Raw genomic sequence first — 27,464 nt, 5'->3', positions numbered from 1 at the left:
CGGAGTCGCCCGGAACCTGAGAGGAGGAGCACCGGAGGTCGGGGGTGAGGATCGCACCCCGGAGTCGCCGGAAGTTGACATCGAGGCCAGGCCGGCCGACGTCATCGGAGCCGAGAGCGCCATCGGACCGGAGCCGCCCGAAGTCGACATCGAGTAAGAGACTGCCGACGCCGTCGAATCGGAGGTCGAGATCGAACCGAGGCCACCGACATCGGACCGGAACCGCCTACCGGCGTCGTCAAAGAACTGACATTGTGCCGAGGCCGCCGAGACCGAACCGGAACCGCCTCACGGCGTCGACACGACTCCAGCGGCGTCGGAACATCAGAAAAAGGGCAGTAAGTGGAGTAGAGGGCGCCTAAGGCCCTGTGGAGACCTGAGAGACTGCTCTAAGGGGCTAGGGAGGTGCTGAAACCAACCTGACTGTGCCAGGGGTGAACTGGGACTAACCTAGAGAGGTTGTGTGGAGAGAGAAAGCCAGGGCACTGGTATTCCCCCCTTGATCTACCTCAGTTTAGGCCTCAGCCTTGTCCCAGCCAGGGAGTAGCCCCCCTCAAGCCTTCCACAACCCTACAAGCTGTGCCTGGGCCAAATCAGCCCTTAGAAATTGAAGTCATCTGATTACATGAGTGTTGCTGTATACTTTTAATAATTTATTGGGGGGCACTGAATTTATTGAGTTTTTACCTATTTATTGCTTCACTATATTTATAGGTCCACAGGACTTGATGGTGTACAATATTTATTGGTCCAGTATTTATTGCCTCAAAATATTTAATTGCCTGTATTACCTGCACTGATATTTATGTCCCTTGTATTTATGATCATCCCTATTTATTGAATTTTCAGATAATATTTATTTGACCTGCTCTATTTAAAATTTGTATATTGTGATTGACCTATTTATTTTCCCAATCAGCAACTAAGAGAAAAAGATAAAGAAACATATTTTCATAATTTTTACGGTGTAGAGTCGTTTTTGGAACGGATGCACGCATGGTTATTGTATGGGTATATTGTACGCTTAGCACGGTGCCTGATTCCTGACCACTCGAGCCAAGCTACCACAGTGTGTTCGGGGAGTCCACCACCACCCTGCGGAGTGGGAGTGGGCTGTTTCCAACAAAGACTATCCGAGGTTTCTAGATGTTTTAGCCCTGGGATTTCTGCTGTCAGTTTTAAAATGTTCCCCCTATTAAGGATGTCATGCCGACCCTGCAAATTGTATTCTGGTGTTAGAATTATTTGTTGCGTTGCATTTGTAAATGGAGGAGAATTTATCCAGTTCAAGTGTGATTGTTTAGTGCGTTCCAACAGGTTTAGCTTCTTGTGGGTTTCATCAATAACCTGTGTTTTAATTGAGGGGTTGTACTGTCCATTATAATGTTGACTGATAGCCTACCATCTTGTGGGTAGGTGGAGGGCTAGTCCGCCTGTGAATTCTCTGTCTGGTCGCATATTACTTTCCCTTCTAGTCTTTGAAACTCAGTCTTCTGGGCACTGTGTTTTGGGGCTTTTGTTGGTAGAGCTTGTTGGCTGTGTCCGACTTCCGATGTGTCGTTTATTCTGTTCAAAGTAGTGTCCCACTTGTTGCTTATTACTTTTTCTTCCATAATGCTAGTCCTGTTCCCTGGTTAATAGGCATTGTTATCCCTAATTGGTGGGCTTTGCTGTATAGCTCTCGTCACTTTTGCGTTTTTTTTCCCCATTTGTGTTGGGTTGTTGATGTTAACAGTGTTCCATTGGAGGTTTCCTCTCCGGCTAATGTTTTTCTTGTGTCTTTCACAACCATTTGGGTGGCTTCTTCAACTATGTCAAATTTTGTTAAGCTAACCGAGATATCTATGGACAGGGATTGTAGTCCAGAACCTTTATTGGAGCTTGACTCTTCCAGTATGTCGACCTCCTCCCTTGCTCTGGATGCTGAATTGGTACTTGTGAGATTCTTAGATAAGCCTTATTCACCCTTGCTATCTTGTGTTGTTCCAAATATAGGGTATACTCTGGCTGGTTTTGTTTCTTGCTTTTCTTTCATGTTTTTTTTTGTCTTCTCATTTGGCTACCCATTTTGGGCTCATCCGTACTTGCTCTTTCTGTTGGAGGCTGCTGGACCTTTTCCGAATTTGCCCTTATTGTTTCCTGCTTATTTGAGGCTCACTCACTTCCCCAATGGGCTGGCACAGGTCAACAGATTTCTCTTCTTGCTTTGTGTTATATTTGATATTTTCTTACGGTCAACAGCCAGTGGAAGAGTTATTAGCCAGTTTGACTTTTCTGATGGTTATTATCTTCTCAAATATTGTTGGTAAGGCGCTTAATTTGTCAATTATTGGGCTACATGCACAGGACGCTTGCAGTGGTGAGTGGATCGATTGGGCTCTTATTATTAGATCTGTTAGTCTTTCCAGCTTGGTGTTAAAGCCTGAAGTATAGGTAGCTATTATATTCATTAGATCTATTTGGATATCCAGTTGGTCGGATTGCATTGTAAGTGCCTCTGTTGAGGATTGTAAGGTATGTAGTAATGAGATGTAGAGCAAAGACTGGCAGGCCCAGTTCATCACTCGGATGCCCTTGTGCCATTTTCAGACCAGTACTTATTTGACCGCTTTGGTCGATGTTTTGCAGAGTATTTGAGTACGGTTGAGTGAAGTAAAAAGAGGTATCAAAAGAAATTCGGGCGAGCTTATCGTTGTTTCAGGGACGTTTATCAAGTATCGCCATATTGTTTTCTGTTGTCATGTTGAGATCTTTTTTTCTTTAACCCTTTAGCTTCCCTCGCCTGATTAACAGTTTTTACTTCATTGGCCTATAAGAGATCCTCTTTGGTTGAGAGGGTAATTGTTCTCAACCTGGAACTTTCAGGTCGTCCTGAAGTGCCTGTGCAGCAGCTTTTATTCCTTGGGTTCTTTCCTGTTTTGTGGTGACTCTAGGTGTGGAGTGTGAAAGCTTTACCTCACCCATGTGTGTGTTCATTTTTGGAAGGTTTGTGTTTGTTTTATTATCTCTATTGCTTAGGTTGTTTCCATGTAGTCTATGTTGGGGTGAGATGCCTGTCTCACTCCTCTTGCTCATCTCAGTGTTACCTCTGTTGCTTACTGTGGAGGCAGGATTTGTAAGTTCTATGGCATGGATCTGGGTCTTTTTAGTTATGGTTTTTGAGTTTGGATTGTGTCTACTTTGTTAGACCCTTCCTTAGTGGGTAGGACATCTGATAAGTCTGAGTCTTGATCACGGTCATACACAAGGTCGTATAATGCTTCTATTTGTTTCTCTTGTTGAGTTAGACTCTGTGTTATTTTCTGAGGGGTCTGTGGTGTCAAAAGGCCCGTTACGCCTCAGGGCATTGAGTAGATTGCGGCTTCTGGGTCTTTGAAAAAGGTATATATATTTTTTTTAACAAACTTTATTAAGCTTTTCCATGGGAAGGTACATCGTTTTACCAATTGCAGTGATTACATTAGTTATCTATAAGGCATAGGATACCATATAGGCATTTTGTGCAATCTGGAACATAGGTTACGATACATTCCGATAATGTCTCCAGACAGCTAGGAAGGTCACCAGTCCAGTACATCGTTGTGTACTACATTCCCAGCCGTCAAGATATTGTATTCGAGGGGAGCGGTGTCCGCTCAACTGTCCCGCTTGAAAAAGGTATATTTGGAGCTTTTATTCGCTTTAATTTCTTGAGTCCACTTTACCAAACAGGGTTAGAATCAGCGATTTCAGGGTGTTCCTTTGGGTATCTTCGCGATTCACTTATTTTAGTTATCTTGCTCATATTTGATTTTTCTGATGCCCGCTTCTAGTAAGGATTCTTCTGCCTCAGTAACTGCCTGATTTTTCCTGATCTAATTTCTTTTTTTGGCACCTCTTGAAGTGGACCCAACATATTTTGCAGTTTGTCATTTCTAGCGTCTTCTAATGTTTCAGCTTGCACTTGTTGTTCGTGTGTTCCTTGTTGAAGCTTTGCTAGTCGCTGAGGCTCGAGGTGGAACAGGGGTGGTGGATTAGAGAGGGGATTACCGGGTGCGCCCAAAAACTGCACACGGAACTAGCTGGGCCGCTTCCATGGGCTACCCGAGGCACACACTCTGCTGCAGCTGAGTGCAGCCGCTTCATTCTCTCCTTGGATTGTCTACCCCAATGGCCCCTTCTACTGCCACACCGCCAACATGCCCAGTCTTTCCTTGGGGGGGGTTGATTGGTCCTGGATTCCCGGCTCTCTGGGCTTCGACCTAACAGGCCTCCCGGGCTCCTACAGCCCAACCGGCCTAGCGAAGGCATGGGGGGGGGGGGGGTGGAGGGCACAGCACCCAGCACCTCTGCTGCACACGGGCGAAAAACACCCGATCAGGACACTTGCCCCTGCACCGCCCTCTGCACTCCTATGCTCTTGGGCTGCTGAACCGGGACCAGGCAAAGGGTGAGAGCGCAGGAGGGAACCTAGCCAGCCTGGGCTTTTGGGCAGGGGCTGCTGAAGTCAGTGAGGAAGTCAGCCAGTTGGGGGGGGCGGAACAAGGCTAGCTCTGGTCTGGGGACCTTCTCTGGATCCCAAACCTGAGCATTGACCAGAGCACAGAGCCTGGAGAAACACCTCCTCTGACAGGCTCAAGTGATCCTCCACTGCTCGAGCACTGTGTCACGACATCACTTCCACCAAAGCGCATGTCTAGAACAGCCCAGATGAAAGGAAGCATTTGAGAAGGGGCAAGGTGTGACTTCAGCACATTGATAGTGAACCCCAGCGAATGCAGGAGGTCCCCCGTAGAATGGAGGTGGGAACGACTATCAGGGGCAGGCCGACTTCAACAGCCCATCGTCTAGATAGGGGAAGACTGGCACTCCTGATCCCTGCAGATGAGCTGCAAGAACTGCCATCCCTTTAGTGAACAGCCGAGGGGTGCTGAAAAGGCCAAAGCGGAGCGCGTGAATGAAAGTGCACGTAACCTACCGTGAACCACAGGTAATATCTGTTGGCAGGCAGGACGAGTATGTGGAAGTATGTGTTCTGCAAGTCCAGTGCTACCATCCAGTCTCATGGGTCCAGGGCAGACAAAACTTGTGCGAGCATGAACATTCTGAATTTCTCCTTTTTCATGAAGAAATTGAGAGGGGGCAGGTCTATGATAGGACCAAAGCCCCTGTCCTTCTGGGATACCAGAAAGTAGAGGGAACAACAACCACGATCTACTTCTAAAGCTCTCTTGGCCAAGAAAGCGCCACTTCCTGCTGAAATAAGGAGAGATCGTCCTCCGTCAGCCTGTGGGTTCAAAAACTACGAGGTGATGGATGGAATGCTTGAATAATTCTCAGCCACAGGCAATGCTCAGGCCAAATCCCAATCCATTGTTATTTCTTTTGCCCACCTGCAACCCCACTTTGGACCCAGACATATGCAAATCAGTCTTTACCCTGCTTCCCATGGAACAGTCAAGCCTGATCTGCCTGGATATATCCTCCCTGGACCGGAAACAAGCATCCTGGGACCGGTTCTGGGGCATCACCCCATCATCAGCCAGTATAGCTTGAATCCAGGGGCACAGTGAGACTGGGACCCATGTCTGGGAATACCATTGGCCACTTAGGGTGACAAAAGCAAAAAGGACAAGGTGATGGATGGAATGCTTGAATTAATCTCAGCCACTGGCAATCGCCTGAGCTGCATCCCAATCCATCGATTTTTTTGCCCATCATGCCACCCCAGTTTGGACCCAGCCATATGCAAATCACTCTGCCCATGTGGACTACTGGCTATAGATTAGTTGATGATCCACACTTCTTAAGAGTTTCTTATTCACTATATTTATCCATACACAATGTCTAGAGGTACACGACCCCAATATAAACAAAGATCTGCTAAAAAGAAGCACATGTTTGTGAGCTCTTGCCTTTCACCTTTGTATAACTATATCCAGCTAGTTACCTCTGCCATTAAAGAGCTGCTGTAATGCTTCTCTTTAAGAGGTGACACTTGTAGTGATTTTACCCATGCTGAGAAATTACCTGAAAGGGAAGGTTAGGCAGTGAAGGAAAATAGTCTGAAGGAGGTTACAGGGCAGAGATCTAAGTGAGAGACAGAGGTTTAAAGAAAAGGCAGGAGAGTCAGACATGCACAGAGGGCACTTGGAGATGGAGAACAAGCATAGAGGGGAGAGAGAAGTATAGGAAGGACATGTCATGAGAGGCACATGCGGAAGAGCGATGCTTGTACACAAAGGACATAGCAAACGTTGGGTACATTCAAAGGATGTTCCAGTGGACAGCAACAAGCTAAACAGAGGGTGTGCTCACAAGCATAGGGAATAAATACCCCATTGATGAAGGTTGAAAGTAGAGTAGGTTAAGTATTAAAAAGATGAAAAAGCAATACAAATGGGCTGAGATACTGCATGACAGGGTAAGTAGAAAGACAAAGGTTAGGGAAAACAATATGTTTGGAGAAGAGAGTGAATGTAGATCATATTAGTGCAACACAGTTGCTGGCAAAGCATAGTGACGGATGTCTGGCAAAGAGAGAAGTCAAGCACAGATAAAGGTTGTGCTTATAATCAGACTGGGCTTAGACGCCAATGAAGTATATAGAGGGGCCGGGCTTAGGGAGCTAGGGTGAGCACTTTAACAGGTCTAGGAGAGTGTGGGAGCTCAGAGAAGTTGAGCATAAAGAAAAGCAGAGCATAGGGAGAGGCCAAGGTAGTGTAAAAAGGTCAAGTGAGGTTCAGTAAAAAGAGAGGTTGTCATGTTCAGTAAAACCCAATTTGTGGCATGATTATTTGTCTTTTCTTGAGGAAATATGCCTTAGAGTAACATGATCAGCCTTCAGACCTGCAGCTTAGTCTCCTGCACATTCTCTCCCGTCAGGTCCAGGCACTGTAGCTCTCTCCTCAAGTAGTTTTCCAATTGCTCCAAGAAGCGTGGCTTTGATATACTGGTGGCAGGCCGATAATTACTAAAGCAAAAAAAAGAGGAACATACACAAGTGATCATGTACTAAAAATAAGGTAAAATTACACTAGTATCTTAGTGAATTATGTCTATTTTGTATATTCTGTGTATGAGTGTGTGTGTGTGTGTGTGTGTGTGTGTGTGTATATATATCTCTCACTGAAAAAAAACAAAGGTTATAGGGCCGTTATAGTTAGGCTTACATGTCACTCGTACAAAACCAGTGAAATTCAGCAGTTATAGTTACTTGAGCCAACTATAACTTACGCCCACGCAATGCACTGCTCATCGCCTCACATACTACATCACTCATGACATGCTCAGTGATATCACTGATGGCATCATCCACAGAACCACTCACACCCCTATACACAACCCCCCCCCCCCCCCACACATATATATATATATATATATATATATATATATATATATATATATATATATTACCTACTGGCGGTCGCCAGTAGGTAGTTATAGTTAGGACCACGTTTCCATAGGAAATCCGCAACATTCTATTTTGAATAACTTTGGCGCCGGTCGACGAATCCTCGCGAATTTTTCAAAATAGGTGGGGCGCTACGCTCCGCTCCTACCCTGAAAATCTCGGGGGGATTCGTCAAGCGGGGGCTGAGATAAAAGGGGGGTCCCAAAACGCGTTTTTCCCATGCATTTTTCCATAGGACCTTTAGACAGGGCTACAGCCCGAACGGCTGAACAGAATTTAATGAAATTTGGCAGAGAGGTAGTCCCCAGGTCAAGGAAGTGCCTTTTGTAGGTTTGGTGTAAATCTGTTCAGTAGATTCTGAGAAAATAGCCTTTAAATCAATATATATATCTGTGGCAGCTTACGGTGCGCTTACCGTGCGCTTACCGTAAGCTTACCGTACGCGTACGGTGGCGTGCGCGAGCGCGATTCTGATTGGCTCTTAGATCTTAGTAAACATTCGAGTCGGTCGAAACCAGGAAGCGGCGGCCGCCATTTTCTCTCTCGCTTCCTGAGTTGGGCAGCAAAAACGTACCCCAAATATATGTAAAGAGGCAGTTTCATGAGATCCTAACCACCCAGCATTGATACAGGGGTCCCCAAACCACCCCCAAGCCCAAAAAAAAAAAAATTTTTTTTTTCGGAAAATCGCCGAGTACGCTTACCGTACGCGCACGGTAAAAAATTATAAAAAAAAAAAAAACTATCGACATTCTCCCCACCCCGTGTGCAAATGGTGCCCGAAGAATACATTTCACAAAGATGCGCAAAATATGTCCCCCATGTGCGCACGGTGCGCGAAGCGCATCGTGCGTACATGGCCCATCCCGCTTAACGTGGGCACACGGTGCGCGCAGCGCACCGCGTGACCACTGTGCGTGCACGGCACTAACTGCGTAAAGTGGGCGCGCGGTGCGCGAAGTGCACCGTGCGCTCACTGTGCGCGCACGGTGCGCTTCGCGCACCGTGCGCGCACGGAACGAACTGCGTTAACTGGGCGCGCACGCCACGAATGGTGTAAAGTAACTTAGCATTTAAAAAACCTTGCAAATTCACTGAAAAAACCATAGGTTTCACACATGTTATAGTTAGCTGGACATTTTACTGATAAAAAACCAATGAAATTCCCCCGTTATAGTTACTGCAGGCAACTATAACTCACGCGACCGCAATCTTCTGCTGATGACATATGTGTCTTTATGAAAAAAAAATATTTGTAATATATGTAAAGCTAAAATTTAATGGAAGAAGACATGGGCAAATAAGTGTCTAAATACAGTATTAGCATCAGCAGAGGATTGCGGTCGCGTGAGTTATAGTTGCCTGCAGTAACTATAACGGGGGAATTTCATTGGTTTTTTTATCAGTAAAATGTCCAGCTAACTATAACATGTGTGAAACCTATGGTTTTTTCAGTGAATATATATATATGTATGTATGTATGTATGTATGTTTGCATGTTACCAGCGGTGGTCGCCACTGGGTATTTATAGTTAAGTTTGTGTTTCCATAGAAAAAGCATTTTTTGGTTTGCTTGTAGGTTTGGCACCTTTTGAAGAATTTTTGGGGAATCTTTCACAAAAAACTCTTATCCACCTAAGCTCTTTCCTTGAAAGTTTTGAGGTGATCTATCATGTGGGGACTGAGAAAAAGGAGGGGGGTCCTAAATCGCATTTTCCCCATTTGTTTTTCTATAGAAAAAATAAACCGCGATAATGCAGAATCTGTTGAACTGAATTACACTAAATTTGGCAGAAAGTTAAATCTTGGTCCAGAAAATGTGATTTTTGGTGTGATTTCATTCAGTAGTTTTTGACACATTAAGATTCCAAAACGTTGTATATTTCATGTTGTGGAGGATCCGCGAGCTCAACCACACGTTGGGATTGGCTGTCCACAAGACGCAAGAAAGAATTGAGGCCACTAACTTAGGACTCAGGGCCTCGGTTCCAGAGTTCTAAAAAAATATAACCAAATAAGATACTAAAGGGCCAGAATATAGCCACCCAGACCCCCTGGGCCTTGTGATGCTCAACATGACCCCTCTGGGGATTCGCTCTGGATCCCCAGCATCGGGATGGATCAAACTGAACCCAAATATTTTTTTTTTTCTTTTCTAAAAGGGATTGTGTGCCTTTGGGAGGCTGATCGTCTGCAGGCCAGTACCTGTGCCCAAACACACGTCATGCACAGCTGTGCACAGCGGGGGTTTGGTGTCCAACTGCACACACCGCGCACAGTGATAAACATCTTACTTTACGCTAAAAACATCACAGACATTCACTGAAAAATATCACAGGTTAGAGTGATGTTATATTTAGGAATTGTAATAATTACTTTATGATACATTTTTTTTTTTAATTAACTGAAAAACAAAGGTTAAAGGAATGTTATAGTTAGGTGAAAATGTATGTTAAAACATACTGTTTTAAATTAACAAAACCACAGAAATTTACCAGTTATAGTTATCTCAAGTAATTATAACTAGTGCCCTAAAGTAACTATAATTAGCACCTTCGCCATGCACTGCTAGTTACCTCACAAATTACGTCACTGTACATGGGGGGGCGCGAGTTTTAGTTACTTTAGGGCACGGAGTTACCACAATATCATCACCTACAGGATCCACACACCTATCAATAACAACACTTTGGAAACAACAAAAATCAACAACAACAAACAGTCATACAGACAATGGAAAAGACTAGACATTCAACAGCTCCACACCTACCTTGAAAAAACTACAACTACAACTGGATCGCCACTGCACTGGACATATAGAAACACAAAATCCACATCCAAGGTTAACCACAAAAAGTCTACATAAGAGCAAGGCTGTCTGTTTGTGGACAGCTCGGATTTTTTAATACCGGATTGCGGAGTTGTTGTATATTCACCTGCACACCTTGATCTGGACATGGGTCGAATGGCACAATGGTATTTGCGAGTGTAGGAAGCTGACTCTGTATATGGGACACCACTAGGTGCTTATACCATGCACAGAGTTCAGAGATTTCCCCAGAAGTATACAGGGCTCAAAACAAACTCAAAGTGCTCTACTTGGGGTAGAGTGGGTGAGCAGCCTTAGGCCTAACACAGAGAAGTGTAAGACATGTGTTGTATATACAATGGCCAATAAAAGGCACACTACTCAAAAAAGAGATCCACACCAATTTAATAAAAATAAGCTTTGCTCAAGATTTATTTTAAGACCAAGATCTTTGCTAAAAAGGTAAGTAAATTTCTAAATAGGAATTATTTTCAAGTTCAAAAGTGCAATTTTGAGTCTTTGCAATGTTAACCTATGGAGGAAAACAATAATGTGGTTTTGAAGGTAAGTCTACCACTTACAGTTCCAGTCTTCATGTTGCAGAGTCAGCAGAGGGCAAGGCTCAGGTAAGCACGAACATTGCACCACCAGTGGCACAGGAGTGGCCAGGTGCAGAGGTCACATTTGAAGATCGGGCACAATGTTACCCAATGTAGAATGGGAGTGCTTGAAGAAATGCTGCTTGCAGTGGCATAACACAGGCCCCCGCAGCCCCCGTGGTGCCCCGAGCTGCAGGGGGGCAGCCAGGGGGCTCCCTCAGCACAGTACTCTCCTCCAAAAGCTCCTGATAAAATCCGGAGCGGGGGCCCCTCCCTGTATCTTGCAGGTGGGGGGGCTCCTCAAATTTTGTTACGCCTCTGGCTGCTTGCAAGTAGGTAAAGAGGTTGCAGGGCTCAAGCTTTGGGGGTTTATACAAGCACAGGGGGGCAAAAGGCAGCACCAAACCTACACCACCAGCGGCACAGGGGCAGCCGGAGCAGGGTGCAAACATAGAGTCGGGAGCCCAATGCAAATCAATGGAGGAACTTGGATTTCAAAAAAGAGGCTGCAGGCGATGAACTGGAAGCTACACGAAGGAAACCAGAAGCAGCAGAGGTAAGTTGGGGTGCTGTAGGTCATAGGGACACCATCGGTCGAGCTCCTCAAGGCCCAGGGGCTTTGAGTGCAGGGGTGTCCTTTGACATCGGCTTTTTCTTACCAGAGCCGGTCGTGGTCGGGGTAGCCTTTGGATTCACACTGCAGGCATCGTTGTGGAGTCTAGGAGGGGTCAGCCAACGCTGGACTTGGACTCAGGATCACTGGGGAACCTTTTCTGGATCAGTGGGCCACCTGGACACATATTGGAGACGTTGGGTGCAGCGTGGTCAAGGATCACTGATTTATGTTGCTTTCTTGGTGACAGAGCCGCTGTCCTCGGGAGTTATGGTCTTCTTAAAAGGAAGGCAGTCCTCCCAGGGGTAGTGGACATCGCTGGTTGCAAGACAGGTGCCATTGTTTTCGCAGGTTATTTGAATCTGCAGAAATGCTGGTAGGGCTGGGCCCAAGTCAGTGGGCGGCAACAGTCTTCTCTGTACAGCGTCTTTTTTGTCATTCTTCTAAGTCAGCAGGAACTAGTTTCAAGGTCTCGGTGAGCCACCTAATACTAGATTCAGGGGTGTTTTAAAGGAGTAACAGGCAGGGCCAATGGGCACCTTACCTGAGGTGTCTACACACTCAATTATGCCACCCTCCTGTGCGAGGGGGCATAGTCTTAGCGCTGATTGACGACTTCAAGATGGCGGGGACTGAAAGGTGTACTTCACCTCGCCTCCTTCACCTTAGGGGTGCAATTGGCAGAGGTGGACACACCTACTATTCTTCCTAGTTGTTCCTGCCAGTTTTCCCAGCCAACGTGGGGGTGTAAACCAGAGGCTGCTATCTGCTGCTAGCAGTAGAGGCTGGGGGTCGCATTACAAAAATGCGACTGGCCTTTGAAGATTTCCTCTTGAGCACTGTGCCATCCTGGGGGATGAAGTGTGACACCTCCACCCGGGATGTGCTTTGTTTCTGGTCAAAGAGAGTGGGGGCTCTCGACCCAGGGCTCCAGAAACATGTCTGAAGGAGGCAGGCTGCCCAAAGCTAGTCTGTAACCACATCAAGGTTGGTAGGTTTTCAGGGGGCCCTTCTGAGTACATGTTTCAATAAATCCCTCACTGACACCAGTGTGGGTTTATTGAGAGGAGTAGTTTGGTACCAAACACTCCTGAATTCAGAGAATCCATCATGGGGCTGGGGAACTCGAGTTGTTGAGTTTCCAGCCCATATACTCTCTATGGCTTCCCTGGCACTTACAATATCTAAGAATAGACTTAAGTATTGTAGGGGCATATCTGCTCATGCAGATATGCCAACACCTGTGATATAGTGCACCCTGCCTTAGGGCTGTAAGGCCTGCTAGAGGGGTGACTTACCTATACCTTAGGCAGTGCTAGTTGTCATGGCACACAGGCAGTGTGCCCTGTCGACTTTGTCTGCACCCGGCCATGCATGTTGCAGTGGCACTCTGCCTGGCCTAGGTGAGGGGACCCTCTTCAGTCTCAATGATGTAGGTACCCAATTACCATTTACTATGGACTTACAGGGAGCCTGGAGGGCCAATTGTGGAACAGTTTTAGGGAAGAAGCACTGGCACAGGGGACCTGGTTGGCAGGGTCCCTGTGCACTACAGTTGAAACCACATCAAATACCAGGCAAAAAAGTGGGAGCTAACCATGTCAAAAGAGGCACTTTCTCACAGTGAGCCTTAGCCTACAGGTGTCCTCCTGAAAAAAGACCTTCAAATCTCACTCAAAGCTATATGTCAATGAGAATGACGACACACTCTCTTCCGTGCATACTCTTTGTAAAGCGATAAAGACATTTGGAGGAAATGTCTAATAAGAGACCTTGTCATAGGCAAAGAGCAGTCCAAGGCTTCTCAGCACATTTGGCTCCTGTGATGTTATTAGGAACGTCACATTGACCATTGACTGCATCATGTGTAACTGGTTCAATTTTCTGTGTTCTCACGCAGTTGCAGGGTGGGAGGGGATGTTTTCACTCTTCACTTGTTTTTGCTTTTCACTATGCAGAGTACGCTGGACCATGATGTGTGGGATGTGTGCTTGGTAACTTTCACAAGGCAGAGATGGTTGTTGCCAGAGAAATGTGTGGCATGTACAACTCTGTCTCAGAGTCAAAATACAGGGGCCTGGCCAGCTTCTGTCCTGACCCTGACCAGTGCGGTTAGCTTGGTTTTCGTAACAGAAGAAAGGGGGTGAGGTTTCTAGAAAATTCCTCCTTAGGTTGAGTAAAAGGTATTAAAGGCACAACATCTTGGCGCTGAATCAGAAGCTCGCCCATTGGAGTGGACGCACTGGCACAGGGAATACTTCGGTAGTTCCCGTTGAGACTTTTGGCTGGCCATCATGGGCTTCTCGGAAGAACTTCAAAGTAGCATTCCCCCAAGGGGAATGTCCCCCTAGACACCAAGTAGATCCTCACTTGACAAGAATGATGAGTGAATCTTTCTCGGGAGGTGTTCTCTTTATCCACTTTATGTACATTTTCCTGAGATTCTTTGCTCCAAGTACATATTTTATATGTTTTTTTTGTTTTGTGTATATGTTATATGCATTTGACTCATTTTGATTGATATTTGGGAATCTGCATTAATCAATATATTTTGCCTTCCTCTTAAAAGTGTTGAATTAATAAATGCACGTGTTTTATTTTAAATGCACCTGAATCTGTTTCCTTACCTCATTTTGAGAGTCCAGAGTTCCTTTTGTACGTGTGTTATTTAAAGGTGTGGCAGTACATTTGCCTAATCTTGTGAGTGCTGAGTTTAATAGTGTCCTATTGTTTCAAATCAGAAGCAATACAGCTCCTTACTGAACACTGTCATCAAGGAGGTGGAGACACGGATTGCTGGGTCCGATATCCAACTGAGCTACTACTGCCCTTATCCCTAAGGAGGGAAATACTCTTTGGATTGCTCTAGCTATTGACCCATCTCCTTGATCAACACTGTTAAGATTCAAGTGAAGACATTGGTGAATAGAGTGCTCGAGTTATACCATTTTTATCTGGAAAGTTGTCCAGGAACTATCTTAGGATACTTGCTCAACTTTTCTGGATAACAAGAGATGATTTAACAGGGGTCCTGGCTATCTAGTTTGATGCTGAGAAAGACTTAAACAGAATTGAATGAGACTACCACTTCTGGACACACGAAACAGCCGGACTTGGACATGATTTTATTGCAAAGGTCCAATAGCTGTACAACTCTCCTACAGCTATAGTGAGCTGTGGAGGCTTTTTGCCTGGGCCACAGATTATAAACAGTGGAACACTACTGTGCTGCACTTAGTCATCCCTACAGTTTTTACTGACACTAAAGCATTTATCAGCTCCAATCATTAATCAAACGAAGTACACAGAATTAATTTTGCTGGCTGTGGGAGGGATGGGCGAAAATTTAATTTAGGAGGCTTGATGAGTTTCTCAATCTTGGCTGTTTATTAAACAAAAGATTAGAGAGTCCTGTGAGGGTAACAGGTTGAAGGAGTGTTCAGCTCTTCATTCTTCACGCCGGCCTCTCTCCTTTCTTTTTCTCTTTAGGTTCGTCTCTCTTCTGTGGTGTCCCAGGATCTCGGAGAAGAAGATACGAACATGGCGGTAAGTAATACTATAGGAGGTGCTTGGGTGTAGGATAGGAACCAATACCACAACGGGCAGTGTTAGTTAGGAGGGTATCTCAAAGATGATTAGGTGCTCTATTTTCCCTCTCTTTTGCTTATGGTGGTCCTCTGTGGGAGATTAGAAAGGAGGGGAAATGTGTACAGAAAAGAAAACAAGTGTGGTTTGTCATAGACTATATCTCTCTCTGCTTTACTTAGTAGCCCACAGGTTATAGTCCTTCTATATGCTCCTGTCACTGATGCAGTCTATTGCAGTACAGACTAGTCGAGAACAAATATAAAATAGTTCAAACCAAAACGATCAAAAGGAAACAAAGGTAAACAAACGTAATGTTATTAGGTTGCCTTCCCCTCCATCCCTTTTCTACCCAGTTAGACTCTATCCCGCAGAATCCCTATGGTCCTTTGCTCACCCCCACCCCGGTCCACGTACCGCGTAAGACGCAACTCTCCTGAGTTGCGGCAGCGTCTTCACTCCTCCAGGGTTAACCACCACGCTTCACTCCAGACCTCTGGAGCTTTGTCCTCCATCCTGACCTTAGATGAAGGCATCTCCTCCTCGGCACACCTTTCCCCACTCCCGCTGGGCTCTGTGTCCATTACTGTGAAAGGGGCTTCTTCTCTTTGGCGTTCTCCCGTTGTCCCTCTGTGTTACTCTGCCTCTTCCAGGTTTTCCTGCTGGGTCCCGCCCTCAGATCCTGTGATGTTCTTCTTGTTCCCCCCTGTCACCTGGTTGGCCTGAAGGTACTGTTCAGTCGGCCCCCTCCTGATGACGTCGGAATCAGGGCTGCCGAATTAATGCTTTCTTCCAGGGTATAGGCTGCCGGAGTTGGTTGTCACAGTCGTGCTGGTGTAAAAGAAGTAAGTGAAGAGAGGTTACGGGTATTGGGTCACAGCCCTTATAAGGGGCGGGGTCCTCTCTATACTGGTCTTTCCAAACCTGACAGCTTGATCCGTACCATAATGTCCTTAATTTGCTCCCTTTTCTAGTGTTCTGGGTACAAGATCAACTGGAGTACATGTGAAGTCCCGCCCATGTCCCACAGTTCAGCATGTGCAGCTTTGTTATCAACCATATCTGTAGGAAACTCAAGTACCTTGACGTCTATGTTAACAAAAGACTGAACAAATTGGTAAAGTACATCTTGATCCCACTGTGGACCAAAACCAGGTATGACTTTGTGAAACAGGCCAGCCTGAATCTGTCATTATGGGGGAGGGTGCTGATGATCAAGATGGCGGCAGGATCTAGAATCAATTACATTTTGGCATGTTGCCGATATGGATCAATAGGAAATGGCTGACCCAGCTAGACTCTCACATCAGGTCGTATATGTCGAATCAGAGGAAACGTAGCTTAAATGTACCAGGCTGTGAGTGCATATCACTTTCGAGGGGCTCCGATTGCCCTACATGGAATCCTATTATTTGATATATCACCTATTGCCGTAGTCTTACTTCTTGCCAGCAGCAGCGGGAGGTTCTGATATGGGTGACTATAGACCAGATCCTGCATAGAAGCAGGATACAAATGCTCCTTGTATACATCCACAAAGCTATTCCACCATCTTTGAACAACAGGGTAGTCACGTGAAGGAAGCTGGCTCTGTATATACTATACCAAAGTGAGGCATACTGTGCAAAGACTACAGTGTATTCCCAGAGGCTTACAGAGGCTTAAGTAGATAATACTAAAAGCTCTATTTGTGATAGTGTGGTCAATCAGTTAGGCTTATAAGAGGGCTGTGTTAAGCATTTGTTGTACACACTCAGGCAAGAAATAATTACTCACACTCAGACTTAATCCAAGACCAATTGTTTTGTATACAAAAGTTATTACTTTGTTATTTTATTTTAGAAACAAGATGTTATGTTATGTTATTGGGTTTTTATAACGCACGCAGCTACTCCTAGGAGTGTCCCGGCGCGAGCCTGCGAGGTGCCGAATAAGAGAAGAATTAGAACAGAAAGGTTTTAAGCTGTTTCTTGAATTGCCCCAGCTCTTGGATGCCGAGCAAAGAGAAAGGCAAAGAATTCCAAGCCGTGGCTGCCCTAACGGCCAGAGATCTGCCCCCCATTCTTTGGAGGCGCACACGAGGAATTTGCACAAGCAGCTGAGATGACGATCTCAGGTGCCTAGCAGGCAAGTAGAAAGCAAAACGCTTTCTAAGATACAGAGGTCCTCCATCCTGCAAAGCGCGATGCGCTATGACCAAGGCCTTAAACTCCACACGTTTCCTAACCGGGAGCCAATGCAGCATGCGCAGATGATGCTTGATACTCTTCCTAATAGGAATGTTGAGCACCAGCCGGGCCCGAGATGAACTCAGTAGCAGTTAAGTAACACTTTCAAGAGTAGTAATACTTTTCGCAATGCAGTAGGAATTGTTTTGCAAGGCAGTAGAAATGCTTTACAGTCAGCAACAGTAGAACTTAGCAGTTGTAAGAGATGGACGGTTAAATGCAATGCAGTTCTATGGAAGGAAAACAGTTACATGCATTAACAGGTAAGTACACGACTTACATCTCCAGTCTTCGGGGGTTTAGACCAACACAAGGTTCACTTTAAGGTAGGTACTGCACCACCAGCGGCACGGGGTGGCCGGGTGCAGAGGTCACTGGGCCCAATGTTAGTCAATGGCGACTGGGGGCACCGAACAAGGCGCAGATTGCAGGTAGGTACCCACCGTTTCAGTGCACAGGCACCAGGGGTTAGGGAGAGCATGGGGGGGGGGGGGCGCACAAGGCAGCACCAAAGCTACACCACCAGGGGCACAGACGCGTCCGGGTGCAGGGTTCAATTCAGCATCGGTAGCCCAATCCTCTTCAATGGGCATTCTCAATTGCACAAAGAGGCTACAGGTTCGGACCAGGAGGCTGGATGAAGGTGACCACTGGCTGGCCAGGTAATTTTGGATGCAGGGTAAGGTCTGGGCACTGTCAGTTGGGCTCCCCAAGGCTGAGGGGCTGAGGATGTAGGGGTACTTTTTGATGTCGGGTTTTCTTTGTCGGAGCCGGATGCAGTCAGGAGGACCCTTTGTGTAGAGGCTGCAGACGACTTAATGGGGTCCGGTAGAGGTCAGCCACTGGTGGAGTTGAGGTCTGGATTGCTGGGGAGCTGTCACTAGACAGGTAAGCCACTCAGACTCAGGCCGTGGGTGTCGGGTGCAGAGTGGACAGGGGTCGCAGACCTGCCTAGATCCGGAGTCCTTGGTGTTGGAGTTTTCTGTATATGGCCACTGTCTTGTGGAGATCTGGTCTTTGTTTAAGAGTGGCAGTCTTCCTGGGGTTCTTGGAAGTCGCTGGCTACAGGACAGGGGTCGTCTTCTTCACAGGCTCTTCAAGCTGGAGACAGGCTGGTAGGGCTGGGGCCAAGTCAGTTGTCGTCTTCAAGCTTTGCTGCACAGCGTCGTCTTCGTAGGTTGCAGGAATCTGAGGAGCAAGGTTCAGGGGTGCCCCTAAATACTGAATTTAGGAGTGTTACAGGTACTGGCAGCTAGTAGCCTATGGGCTACTTGCCTTTTAGGGAGACTACACCCTTTGTATGTCCCCTCCCTTTGTGGAGGATCATCCCCTAACCTGATTAGATAGAATCCTTCCATTCAAGATGGAAGATTTCCTAAGGATGGGGGGTCACCACAGTCAAGAGCACCTTAGGGGGGGTCCAGGCAGAGGGGGGACACATCTCTCCTGACTACTAACTTTCCAGCCGACCATGCCGTCAAAAGTGGGGCTTCGTAGCATCTCCGCTACCTGGAAAGTCCCTGGCTAGCATATCAAAGGGCAGGCAGCCATTGAGGCTCACCGCCTTGAATGTTGTTCCTGCTTGGGGGTAGGTGTGAGGCACCTCCACCCAAGCATCCTTTGTTCATGACCCACAAGAGCACAAGGGCTCCCACCTCAGGGGATCCGAAACATGTCAGTGTGTGGCAGGCTGGCGCAGACCAGTCAGCTGGACATGAGGGAGTTGGTTGTTTTTCAGGGGGCATCTCTAAGATGCCCTCTGAGTGCATTTTCCAATAAATCTAACACTGGCAGCAGTGAGGGTTTATTGTGCTGAGAGGTATGATGCCAAACTTCACTGTATTCAGTAAAGCCATCATGGAGCTGTGGAGGTTGTAATGACAAACTCCCAGCCCATGTAGTTAATGTGGCTTCACAGCACTTACAATGTCTAAGAATGGACTGAGACACTGTAGGGGCATATTGCTCATGCAGCTATGCCCTCACTTGTGGTATAGTGACCCTGCCTTAGGGCTGTGAGGCCTGCTAGAGGGGTGACCTACCCATGCCACAGGCAGTGCTTGTGAGCATGGCAACCAGGGATGTGTGCCATGTCGTCTCTTAGGTTTTGTCAGCACCAAGACACACAGTCTGCAATGGCAGTGTGTATGTGTTTGGTAAGGGGTCTCTGCGGGTGGCATAAGATATGCTGCAGCCTTTCCACATTCTTGCCATAGTGTATTGTATGGCTCCACCCATGCTTACTAAGACTCCCCTGTGCCAGCTACACAAATTCCCTTGACGATAAACGCCTTTACACCGTACACTCCACGTTACCTTATTAGAAAGTAAATAAACATTAAAAAAAAGGGCCAAATCCTCAGTCTTTTAAATTGTATCTCACCTCTGGATCCTTGGGTCTGGGACGGTGCAGGGTTTTCGCTTCTCCAAAATGGTCTGCTCAGAGCCATATGCTGGCCAGGTCGACAAGTGTCCATTAAAATATTCTCTAAGAGGCTGAAAGAAGAGAACATAAAGAGATGAAGCAAGGTGGGGTGTTACCCCAACACAGCTGCTGATTGGCCAGTGAGAAAAGATCTCAGTACAACTGGTGACCCTGTGACATTACCACAATAGCACAGTTTACTGGATAATAACTAACACGTATTGGTTCAGGCTTTAGCAACTCGTCATTAGTTTGTTACAGCTGCTCACTGATCAAAGAGAAGCAAATCTGGATCTTGGACACATAACAAAACTGTAACAAAGGCATTATCTGACCAGTGGGAAATAAGATAACAAAAGAAAGAAAAAGGCTGAATATTAATGACTGTGGATTTAATTCCATCGTTTTTAGTTTGTCGTGCCAATACTAAAGGGAAACAACAATAGACAAATAAGGCCTGATCCTCACTTGACTGAATTTCATTATGACTTATTAGCCCTGAAGAAGTCGTGGAAATTATCCACAAGGCGAAATACGTGTTGGCTGCATTCTTTTCAGACTGGCTGTGATATTACCTATTTGGATTTCTGGTGTTTGGAATAAAACAAAGAAATTACCATAAATACGGACTGCTGGATTTTGTTTGTATGATTACAAGGCTACTCCAGGAGCTCCTACCGGTCCCGTTGGTGCTGGGGGTAGACAGGAATGGGGTGGTGGATGATCGCCTTTGCGGGTCACAGGGTGGGGGAACCACCCGTTAACTGCTGCAGCCCTTTCGATCCGTGTTAGGCCTTGTTGACCCCTGCTCACTGCTTCACCCGGGGATACAGGGGTACACATATCATTCTGGGGCACATAACATCTCCTCCTATATGGAATATTTCTTTGTCCCTAAGACAGTTGCTCATGATGTCAGATGCACAGCTCCTTCCTAGGTGCCTCTCTGATCACTCACTGATATCACTCACATTGCGATCTGGTCGACGCATGGCCGCCTTGCAGTGTCGGCGTGGTCTCTTTGGGATGCTGAGGACTCCTTGGGATGTTATCTTGAGGCAAACAGAGACCTACTTGCTACCTAATGTGCTGCAATAAGACATGCTTGAATAGATGAATGTCAAGTTACGGGGGACTGTTGGTTGTATTTGACAATTGGTCATTGCCACACACTTTTAGGGAACACAGTGTTCGCATATTGCCTTAGCTCACGTCTATAACATATGCATAAACAAGAATGGCATGTAGGAAGTGAATAATACTATATATGATTCTGCATAACATGATTGAGGCAATGTAAATAATTCTAAATGCTATGTCTTTTAAAACCCAATAAAATTTGTGATGAAAAAAAACATTCTTGAGAAGAACAAAGGAACTGTGTCGCTGATGACCCTTCGGAGTGAGATCACTAGTTATTTGACGGCCAAGAAAAGCAGGAAGTTTCAAAAAGTCCAGGAGCTTGAGGCGCAGTTCCTTCAGCTAGAGGGGCAGCAGGCAGACAGCCCTCGTTGTGTCGGGCGGGGATACACAGACCTGGTGCAGGAGCGATTGCATGGTATCCTGCTGAACGATGCCAAGTTGTTGTGGCTTGAGGCGCAGTTACGCCTTTACCAATGGGGAGACACAGCTAGCAAACTCTTGCACTATCTCTGTTCAACTGTCACATAGCATGGCCCAGTCTCATATATCTGTGAAGGGCTCGGGAATAAAATCGTCAGGGAGGCGGCAAATGTGCAGAAGGTCACGCAGCACGATGCAGCGCTCTAGGAGTGCAGTGATACAATGCCAAGGCTACTGATTTATCAGTTTGTTGCTGAACTGCCCCTTTGTGCTCTCGCAGAGGTTGAGAGGCAATCACTGTAGAGAGAGCTCACAGGTGTAAAGCTCACAATGGCCCTGACTCCTCTCCAATCCGGTAAAACGCAGGGTGCCACAGGCTTCCCAAGTGAGTTATATAAATCCTTCATACACAAGCTGACCAAGGACTTCAAGGAGATGATTAAGGAAACAGTTGACTGTGGCAGGCTACCTCCTGCTTTTCTGCCGGGCCGAAATAGTAGTGATTCCAAAAGCCGGAAACCCCGGATCAGTGCGCCACTTACATGCCCGTTTTCCTGCCTAATGTGGAGGCGAAGGCTCTGGTGGATCAACTTGATCAGGGTCATTCTTTCCTTGGTACACGCTAATCAAGCAGGGTTCATTCCAGGACGTGCCACATGATATTTGCAGGGTTCACAACGCTATAGCTGTGGTGGCCCAACTCAACTGCCCTGCGGCCATACTTTTGGCAGACATCAAAATGGCGTTTGATTCTGTTAGCTGGACTATCTGTTTGCTCTCCTGCGACAGATAAACTTTGGTCCCAGGTTCATAGCCTATGTCCGTCTTCTCTACACCAACTTGACGGAACATGTCTGGGTGGGCACCATGGTGTCCGACCCATTCCCTATTGGGTAGAGTACATGGCAGGGTTGCCCTCTAGCGGCTGCGCATTGATACGCAGGTAAGATTGGCAGCTAGAAAAGTGACCAAACTACAATATGCCGATAATTTAATCCTGATGAACCTAACCAGGATTGGACTCCAAAGGTTACTTAACCATCTTAATCTCTACCGCACCTAAAATGAAATGACTATTAACCTTACAAAAATTCAGGTAGTGATTTTTGGCAAAAAAATAAACAAGAAGGAGAGTTGGTGGTTGGATGGGAAGTAAGTCAATTTTTCGAGGTTCGTCATATAAATATCTTGGCATCTGGCAAAAAGATCTTCTAATGCATCAACTCCATCAGAGTTCACTGAAACCAAGAATTGCTTCCCTGATCTCAGCCTTTCAGCGAATACATCGAAAATTACAAAGCCCAACCTTTCAGCGATTATTTACAGCAATGAAAAGCAAATTTATTCCATCGCTTTGCTTTGATACAGTCGGCTTCCCAGGAAAGTTTGGGACTTTTTTCAACTTGCACTAAATAAGGTTTTCCGGTTTCGGTTCAATCTTCCTCCGAACGCATCACCTTCTCAGATCTGGCTTGATTGACCAAAAACTAATACATAAAGGCTCTCAAACTCATGTCATTACTAAGGTCCTCTGGATAAGCCACACTACGTGCCCTGCTGTGAAAAGAAATCCAAATTGAATCATAATCAAATTTAAATAATTGGGCAAGGGCTTTCGACGCAGCATTAAAAGACCTGAAAGCAAAAGAGTTATGGGGTCTGGCACTACTCACAACTCCTTTAAGAACGTAATTAATAAACATATAAGAAGGTTGTCATGGCATAAAGACGAAGAGGAGTTCAGTAAAAGAAGTCGCGCCTGGACAATTATTGATTCTTACAAGCAACCTCGTCCAAGGACATATTTAACAATATACTTACATCTTTTTACAAAAATAAGTTACTTCAACTGCGATTTGGCTTATGTCAAACATTGGAATACATCCCTTAGTGCCAACCGAAACCACAGGATACTAAGTGCAGATCATGCCATGTACATGAAGAAAGCCTGGCACACATTTTATCAATCGGTCCCATTTTATTAACTGAATGCAAGACATTACGGAAAATAATCTTTAATTTGTATAACATTAGAACATGTCGGCATGCCTTACTTATTTGTATGAAAGGGGAGACCCCTCAAATAATAGAAGCCATTATAAAAACTCTTCCTCATAGTGGATCAGTTATTGTCAGCAAAGGGTCTGATGGTCACCATGTAGTTTATCAACCATTTAACTTGACGTCTGCATCTTTAGAAGTGTCTTGGTAATTGAATAGTATAAATATATATTTAAGAATATTGTTTACAACAGGCGGCGGGCAAAGGTAACCTTTGGCGAGTTTTGCACAAGCATTATTGCACTTTAACCAGACGAATCTTAATTTATAAAAACCTTATGCATATTAGGAGACCCTGCATGAACATGAATGTACAAAAGAATTGGGGAAAGGAGGGGTATTGCGTCACTTTAATAAATTGATAACTTTACTGACTCTAGGCAACTTTGCATGAACATGCCCCCACTTTATCCAGGATAAAGACAGGAAAATGACATTATTTTAAACAAACAGACAATGCCACTAACTGGAGATGATTGTAATGAACTCCCCAACATGCTAGTATCAACATTTTAATATAGTTTTTTGCCTCTGCATTTTAAATAGACATTTGTTTAAAACAATATTTTTAATGCTAGACAGAAGCTCTTGTTTGAATTTAATGGATTTGTAATCTGTATTGTTCACTTTCTGTAAAACATTATGGTTTTTATTAACTGAAATACATATACTTTGAGGCTTTGAGGCCAGTTATCGGGGTTCGAATGGAGCCCGACATCGGACGGCATCGCCCGTTCCATGGACGATGCTGCAATCTTTTTCAAACACCCTGAGACTTCAGGCCCATGAATCCTGCAAACACTGTGGATATTTGGGAGACATCAAGCCTTGTACTCAACTCATCCAAGTCTACCATGTTTCTGGTCCATACCCCATCACCAGGCTGGGCAGCTGATATACCAGTGGCTGCCCGCGGATTTAAATGCTTAGGGATGTTCGCCACACCTGATGCCGCGTGGGCCTAGGCGATGACTATCCAGCCTCTGTTGGATAGACTGCAGGCTGAAGTTAAGACTTGGGCTGCCCTCCCGCTGTTCCTTCTGGGACAGTCTGCTATCTTCAAGATGGTGCCTCCCCTACTTCTTATATCAATTACAGAATTACCCTTATGCCCTACCCAAACGTCTTTTTCCCGCCTTCATCCCCTACTCAGTGGCTTCCTGTGGAATTACAGGACTCCCCGTATAGCACTTACAAATACTTTAAGACCAGATGTGAATGTGGCATTGCTGCTGCAGATATGGAAAGTTACTGTAGGGCCTCCCACTTGGTAATCATCAACGAATGGTGGTTGGACCTTCAGGGAGATCCAGCTTACGCTACAGAGAAGTGGGCTTAAGAAGACGCATCCATTCTACACCTCTTGTATGGTGGGGCACTCCTGAAGGCTCCCCCCCCCAGCCCCCCAGCGGCGAGGGTGGTGATCTTGATGTGGTGGCTGTCCTTAAAAACTTGGGCTCGAGACAAGAAATTGACGGGCCAGGCACACCTGTGGGAGGGCGCCATTCTTCCACAGGTGGCACAAATGTCAGGCTTTCGCTGCTGGGATTCCATTGACCAACTGACCACTTTCATCGAAGATAACTGCATCCTGGACCCCTCCTAATCCGGTTTCCGCAGCAACCACAGCACCGCACCGAGACAGCCCTGCTCGCCGCCACCGACGACATCCGCATGCTGCTGGACCAGGGCCACACTGCAGCCCTCATCCTCCTGGACCTCTCCGCAGCCTTCGACACCGTCTCACACCGCACACTAACCATCAGGCTCCACAAAGCGGGAATTTAGGGGGACTCCCTCAACTGGATCCGATCCTTCCTCTCCGGCAGAACACAGAGGGTCATGCTCCCCCCTTTCCTCTCCGAGCCCACCGACATCAGCGGAGTTCCCCAAGGATCTTCTCTGAGCCCGACTCTATTCAACATCTACATGGCCCCCATCGCTGCCATCGTCAGGCAGCACGGGCTCAGCATCATATCCTACGCCAACGACACCCAGCTCATCCTCTCCCTCACCAAGAACCCAGAAGACACTAGACTCAGCTTCCAGGAAGGAATGAGAAACGTGGCCACCTGGATGAAGGACAGCTGCCTCAAACTCAACTCCGAAAAGACCGAGGTTCTCATCTTCGGACCCTGCCCCTGCAACTTCTGGTGGCCTCCCGCCCCCGGGGCCCCACCCACCCCGACAGACCACGCTCGGAACCTCGGCATAATCCTCGACTCCTCCCTCTCCATGAACCGCCAAATTAACGCCATCTCCTCCGCCAGTTTCAACTGCCTCCGGATCCTACAAAAAACTTTCAAGTGGATCCCCCCAGACTGCAGAAGGACTGTCACCCACGCACTCATCACCAGCAGGCTCAACTACGGCAACGCCCTCTACGCCGGAATCATCAAATCCCTACTACGCAAGCTCCAAACTATTCGAAACGCGGCCGCCAGGCTCAACCTAGGGATACCGCGCCACGAACATATGACTCCACACCTGCGAGAACTCCACTGGCTCCCCGTCAATAAGAGGGTCACCTACAAACTACTCACACACGCCTACAAATCCCTCAACAACATCGGACCCAAATACCTGAACAACCAAATTAGTTTCCACGCACCCAAGAGGAACCTCCGCTCAGCCGACCTCGCCCTGGCAGAGGTCCCCCGCATCCACAGAAGCAGAGCTGGAGGGACAGCTTTCTCCTACACTGCAGCCACAGCATGGAACACTCTCCCAGTAGAACTGAGACGCTCTCCAACCCTGAACACCTTTAGACGGGCTCTCAAGACCTGGCTTTTCGAATGACCGGAGCAAGCTCGCTTTTCCTCCCCCAGCGCCTTGAGACCCTCACGGGTGAGTAGCACGCTTTACCAACCCCTGATTGATTAATATGCCCTCCGTTGTAGCCAGTTTTTCAGTTACTTGCAGCTGTGACATGCCCTCCTGCCCTATTTTAGTCATTTGATCGAACTCCCGACTTTCATCCACTGGGGCCAAACGTTTGCAGGGTGAACTTGGTGACCACAAGGTCTCACAGGTCTATCGTTCCTTGATACAGAACATGCAAGATACATTCGGGGAGCTGCAGTCCACCTGGGTGTGGGATATGGGAGCCCTATCTGAGGACAACTGCATGGAGGACTGTGTCTCCCTGAGGAGAGCGGTGATTTCAGTGTGACTGTGTCTTACTGTGTCTTACTCAGCTGAACTATTTACTCACATGCCATAAGCTCTGTTGCATGGGGGTGATCACCTCATCCCTGTGCCTGGGGTGTCACAGTCAAATGGGAGATTTTATACACACTACATGGGGCTGCCCCTGTCTCCGCCCATTCTGGGAGGGTGTCTTGAAGTGTATGGGGCAAGTCTAGGCTCAGCAATTACTGAGAGGCCCGAAGCTTGTCTTCTTGCACATCACTGAAGACTTGGAGCTAACTTGATATGGTATGACACTCCTTTGGATGGGTCTCACTCTGGCTAAGAGAGATGTGGTGCACCTCTGGAAGGCGGAATCTCCACCATCGTGGCTGTATGGAAGAGGGAGTTAGACCAGGTACTGGTGGTCAGAAAGCAGTCGATGTATGTGGCTAGGGAGTGCCCTCAGAAACACGGCAGGGTCTGGGTGAGCGGGCGTAGTATAGAGGCATATTGCTTGAAGGTGGATACTCCATTGTTGCAGACACTGAGGGAAAGATCAAAGGGTTTAAATCCTTCCACACCGTACAGGTCTTCAATCCTTTTACAGCCTGTCCTCTGTTCATTGAGGCACGGTGTGAAGTCCGGGTTGCTAACTATAGAAGTTATGGGGGAAGGGATGGTTACCAGGCCTTGTTTGATTATAGCCTTGGTCCAAGCTAGCATGGTCACCCAGGGAAGACTCCAAACCCCATGATCTGTGTTTTATGACTAGCCAAGAGGCCTTCCATGTGTGTATACCAGCTATGGACTGGTCCATGAAGAAGCAGTGTTTCCACTTTCTCCTTTGTGCCACTCCGCAATGTATCAGAGCTGTCCAGCATAGTAATAAGAGGTGATGCACGGAACACCATGTCCCCCTTCCTCAGTAGGTCAAAACATTCGTTTAGCCACAATTCTGGGAAGCTTCCCGGCCCAAATGAAGTTATTAAATAGCTGCTATATGAGGCGCAGTGTGCCTCTAGAAGCAAGAAATGGCCAGGAAAAGGAATCTCTGTA

At 46.6% G+C, this 27,464-nt stretch overlaps 1 protein-coding gene across 1 annotated transcript in view; it reads right to left on the bottom strand.

Annotated features, from left to right (window-relative positions):
- Positions 1 to 27,464, bottom strand: part of TSNAXIP1 (translin associated factor X interacting protein 1) — a 362,126-nt gene that overhangs the window by 196,348 nt on the left and 138,314 nt on the right. The window contains exons 3-4 of the mRNA XM_085637810.1: positions 19,611 to 19,723; positions 6,829 to 6,952 (exon numbers count right to left, since the gene is read on the bottom strand). Of these exons, the coding sequence (XP_085493936.1) occupies positions 6,829 to 6,952; positions 19,611 to 19,723 (237 nt within the window). The remainder of the gene's footprint in view (positions 1 to 6,828; positions 6,953 to 19,610; positions 19,724 to 27,464) is intronic.

This window comes from Triturus cristatus, chromosome 12 (assembly GCF_964204655.1).
Source record: "Triturus cristatus chromosome 12, aTriCri1.1, whole genome shotgun sequence".
Lineage (NCBI taxonomy): Eukaryota > Metazoa > Chordata > Amphibia > Caudata > Salamandridae > Triturus > Triturus cristatus.
Note: the sequence above shows the minus strand (reverse complement) of the source record. Positions and strands in the feature narration are given on the sequence as shown.